Raw genomic sequence first — 5400 nt, 5'->3', positions numbered from 1 at the left:
ATCTGTCACCATCCATACTTTGTTTTTACGTTTTATATTTTACTTTGTTTAAAGGAGAAACCCTTAATGGGTTTATTTAGATAATTAAAAAATTTCTTAATCCATATGAAGCAGATCTGGTTAATTGTACAATGATAGAATCAGCATCTACAATGGTAAGCAAGTGTATGAATGAGAGGGACGTTCATTGTAGCCACCCAGAAGGTTCTAGATAATGTGGAGTGTCCTCGTAATGGACAACGACAGATATGTATTAAAATATAAATATATCATGTATGTTTATGGTGTCTCATACGCAGTACGAAATTGATGTGTACTGGAAAAAGGAATTGCATACTTAACATGAAGTCCTATCAACAGGTCATAATCCAATTTGACGAGCATATCTTGCCTGAAATATGTCAATACTTCCAGGTTGTTATTGAAAACTACGGAAGAAATTTGTAGAGATTTTTCTCTCATACAGTCACACATGAACAAGGACACATAGTCAGTGTGTGTAAACCATATTATGTACATATTCTAATAGGTTCACATGATACTCATATCTTGGAACAATATACAAATATAATTTCAAGAGTTAAGTACATCTCAATAATGCTAGTCTTTCAAAATACTCATATTTGTATTTCATTAATTTTTGGCTAATTAATATCTTAGCATCTTTGAAGTACAGCATGAACACACCCCACACCCAGTCCAGGTGTGATCCTGAGTTACGAGATTGAAGATCTCGGATAATAGAGGAATTCGTTACGACCCGAAGGGTCTGATTACTGAATGGGGGTATCCTTTCCAAACGTTATATAAATCTCAGAATTTGAGATGGGAGTCGGATGATAACTAGTGATAATGTGAAGACCCTTAGCAACATTTGCAACAATGATCTTATTTATAGACCTGGATTTCCCTATCTATTTTTGGTGTGTAGGATTGGCGAAACATATCAATAGTTAGAGGAAACAAGTATAGCTTTTTAACAAAGCTTGCCGTCTTTAGGAACAATCTTATACAGTAAACTGATATAAATATATGATATGCTTTAAGTATTTATATTTTTATCAAATGACCACATAATCAAACTTTTCTAAAATGGTAAATCTTATATAATATCAAGTTTTTAAAAAAACCACCTACTAGAAACTACTGTACAATAATTTTTCTAGTATGACATTGAAGTATACATGATATTTGTACTAAAAATAGTAAGCTTTGTTTCTACAGACCCAGTGAAAATCAGATGTTCAGCGTGTTTAATTTTTCACAAAGCAAGAAACACAAACTCCTAAATAGCTGAAAATTGCCCAAATTGTATCAAGAAGAATTTTAAGGTTTGCGTGCAAAACAAAGACCATTTCTGTTATTTGTCGAATTTTAGAAACGTTGTTGATAGTTATGAATAAGATTAAAATGTCAGTTTCATTATGTTGCAATTTTACTTCTTTATTCTCTTCGTTTTCTCTCTCTTTTTTAAGGTTGAAAATCCTGTAAATTGTTAAGTCGTACGTTTAGATCATCTCGAAATTATCTCCCTTGCGTTGAACTGAATTGCAACCAATGAAATAAATTAGAATTTTCACATCATACATTTTCTACCAATCACAAAGGAGAGGAAATGCATTGTCCGAAGACTGTAAAAATAATTTCATCATATGATCCCGTTTTCCAAGAAAGGCGTATGCGATATCTAACTACCAAATATCCCACCGTTTCATAAAGGAGGTAGGAGGAGCTATGTAAATGAGAAAAAGACAAGGTTCAACATTTAATCAAGATAAAAACTAAGAATTCTTTCAAAAGACAAACCAAAAAAGTATTTTAAAAATCATAATTTCCCAATTTCTGCACAAAATTTAGATCGCAATTTCACGCACTTCTTTTAAGATCAAATAAATTGCAAAATTCATGTCACTAATGAAAGGTGAAGATAACGAACAGTGATCAACCTCATAACTCCTAAAAGGAATACAAAATAGATAGTTGGGCAAACACGGACTCCTGGACACACCAGAGAAGGAGTAAGCATCCCCTGTCGACCGGTCACACCCCCGTGAACCCTATATCCTGACCAGGTAAACGGAGTAGTACATCTTTCACATGAATGACATAGACACCGAGCAATTTTCAAAACGAATCATTTTGTCACCCAAAGGAATCTTCACACTAGAAACGGTGGCGTCTTTCCCGACATCCTTCACTTTCACGACACTCTCGTTTTACTTCTCTGAATCTCCAGTCTGTTTCAGGGACTTCATTTATGGTTCCAGAGCTCGACTAACTTCAAGAAGTTGTTGTTCTGATCATCTCTTGTATGCCCTGACATCGGAAAAGGGAATGAAATGAAATACATATGTAGTTAGTATTCAAATCGAAGACACATAAATATCGTACAGATACTAAAATGTCTCATTAAACAGTTATTACATAAATACACTCCCGTCTGAATTGAAAACTTACCTGAATGAAACAAGGTAGTGGCACACGTGCGTTTCCCCGAGTGGTTAGTGAAGTTTCTGAAAAACCCTGCTTCTGCACACATGGTTTTCACCATGGTACCCAACTTATTGACTTTCATAGGCTGGACTCCGAAACGTGGCTCAGGTCCTGGTAGTGGCTGTCTGTAGAATGGCCCATTCCCCATCATAGAAATGTAGGAAGCATAAACATCGTATAAACTGCGAGACGTTCCGGATGTGGATGTGTAGTGGCAGATCGACTTTGCAAGAACGTTCCTCTGGTGAACACCCCCAGCGAAATTCTTAGATGTGCGACCACAAAATTCTATGTATGCTTTTTCATCAGAAATGCCGCATTTCACCTGACATACCTCTAATTGTCGGTGCTCATCGAGACCCCTAAGTCCAAAAAGTTTGCAATTATAGTAAAATACTGTATAAATGTAACTTTTTGACGTATGTGTTCCAAGTAGTTTGTTATCCCAACGGGCATCTTCTTGTTCCGGCATAAAGGGATCGGCTTTCTTAATCGACACTTCTATCCCTTGGGATGCCAGCTCCTTCGTTCGCGCGTCAAGGGTTTTTCTGGATTCATGAAAATGTATCCGAGTTCCTGGTAATTGCATATCAGTAGATTGGGAATAACTTTGAATTCGTCAAGTTGTTGTCGGTTCCTTTGAGTTTTCCAGTCATTGAATCATTCAATGCCCAGGATTACTTTTTTGCGCCTTTTGAAGCGTGGAAATTTTACTACTCGATGCTGGTCTTCCGAATCGCTGATTCGCCGAAGTTTCTGTTTCAGAGCAGAGTCAATGCGGCGCCCGAGTCCTGTTTCAGGTCCGGAAAAATTTCCCTGCACTAATAGGGCTCACGGCGGGTGTGACCGGTCGACAGGGGATGCTTACTCCTTCTATACACCTGATCTCACCCCTGGTGTGTCTGTGTTTGCCCAACTATCTACTTTGTATTGCACATAGGAGTTAATACGAGATTGATCACTGTTCGTTAATTTCGCCTTTCACCAAGCACTTCCAAAATCTACATCTAAATCTGATTGCGTCAGTTCATATTGCATTAAGGCTTGGCTTATTTGAAAGTTATCCTACTCCGAGTCCAATTCGCTTAAAACAGTGTTATCGTACTCTCTTCGTAATATCACTTGATCGTCCATCTTGGCCCAAAAAAACTCGGATATTATGCGGTGAAATTATTCTGAACAAATGGTCATATGGTATACTGTATGAAAAAATACCCTATTGTGAACCCAGTTCTATAGATATGATAAAACCATATCGTTGAGTAAATCACGAATTTATTTTTTTTATTAGTGGATGCAAAAACATACCAAATATGTGAAGGGGTCAGTGAGAAGGTCATGGGATATGTAACGCCGTCGAGCGGTAAACGGCCCAGAATTACTTATTAATTCTGTTAATCCAAAGTTGATACAGTCATTCCTCAATTACATAATTGTAAATTAAGTCCTTCAAGGAAATACCCCTTTCAGTTCAATAAAAACAATTACACGTAGTTAAAGTTCCAAGTTTATCATTACATCTATGGTGTGTCCAGGGGTCCGTGTTTGCCCAACTATCTATTTTGTATTGCTTGTAGGAGTTATGAGATTGATCACTGTTCGTTATCTTCACTTTGCATCTATGTAACATCCATGGTCAAACAATCACGACAACAGTTAAGAAACCGACTCTCTCTATGGTCATCAAATCTTATACATATAGGTAATGTGCATTGCTCGGAAGAAGCAATGCTATGTAAACAAACAATGATTGCTCGGGACGAGTAATCCAATGTAAACAAACATTGAGTAACAACATGGCTCATAAGTAGCAATCAGATATGATAACATTTTTACATAAATCACTACAGATGAATTAGTTACATGATTGACAGCTCGATGATGAATACAAAATATCGTTTCGTCATTGCACATTCGGGAGACTCCGCCTCCTCGTGTTCAATAACTCAACGACATTTTGTATACATCATCTCGTGTCATCATGTGACTATTACATGTGTATAGGGTTTTCCCACGTGTTTGATTGATTGATTAAATATTGTTTAACGTTCCTCTCGAGAATATTTCGCTCACATGGAGACGTCACCACTGCCGGTGAAGGGCTGCAAAGTTTCGGCCTATGCTCGGGGCTTATGGTCTTTGAGCAGGGAGGGATCTTTATCGTGCCACACCTGCTGTGACACGGGACCTCGGTTCGAAGGACCGCCCCATTTAGTCGCTTTCTACGACAACAAAGGGGTACTGAGGACCTATTCTAACCCGGATCCCCACGAGATGTTTGTGAAACAAATGCCCCCGATAATGGCCAATTCCAAAGATGGCCAAGGTCACAAGGACAAATATCATGGTACCAGTAGAAAGATCTTGCCACAAGAAATGCTCATGTGCAATATGAAAGCTTTAATGTTTACCATTAAGAAGTTATGACCAATGTCAAATGTTTTAAAAGTAAGTCAAACTCCAAGGTCAAAGTCAAACATTTTGATATACACGGAAAGGTCTTGTCACAAGTATTCATGTGAACTATCAAAGCTCTAGCACTTACCGTTCAAAAGTTAATAGCAAGGTTAACGTTTCAGAGAGAATGACAGACCGGACAAAAGCAATACCCCCCCCCCCCGATCTTCGATCTCGGGGGCATAAAAAGGTAGAGATGTTATATATAGGGGAGCTCATTATGCAGTTTTAATCCTTAACAATCTCATCTCAAGAAATGACAATTCACACAACTAATGGTGTTTATGATATCGTTAGGATAGGTGCAAACGAGTTCCAGTTAATCAACACTCAACGTTTATTACATGATAATAATATCTTGTGAACGACTGATCCAAAAGTGGTCCTTTATCGGCTTGTTTTATTTTTGTTGTCGTCGTAAATCCAGTTTACAAAGGAAATATAGCTTTA

General features: G+C 37.6%; 1 protein-coding gene across 1 annotated transcript; it reads right to left on the bottom strand.

The window, feature by feature from the left end:
- Positions 1–1257: 1257 nt before the first annotated feature.
- On the bottom strand, positions 1258–4048 carry LOC125646925 (uncharacterized). The gene is made up of 2 exons (XM_048873588.2): positions 2458–4048; positions 1258–2316 (listed from the first exon to the last, which is right to left on the bottom strand). The coding sequence occupies exons 1-2, from the start codon at positions 3080–3082 to the stop codon at positions 2252–2254; spliced, it is 690 nt and encodes a 229-aa protein (XP_048729545.2). The 5' UTR covers positions 3083–4048; the 3' UTR covers positions 1258–2251.
- Positions 4049–5400: the final 1352 nt, after the last annotated feature.

This window comes from Ostrea edulis, chromosome 6, assembly GCF_947568905.1.
Source record: "Ostrea edulis chromosome 6, xbOstEdul1.1, whole genome shotgun sequence".
Taxonomy (NCBI): domain Eukaryota; kingdom Metazoa; phylum Mollusca; class Bivalvia; order Ostreida; family Ostreidae; genus Ostrea; species Ostrea edulis.
The sequence above is the reverse complement of the archived record's forward strand: the minus strand, read 5'-3'. Positions and strand labels throughout refer to the sequence as shown.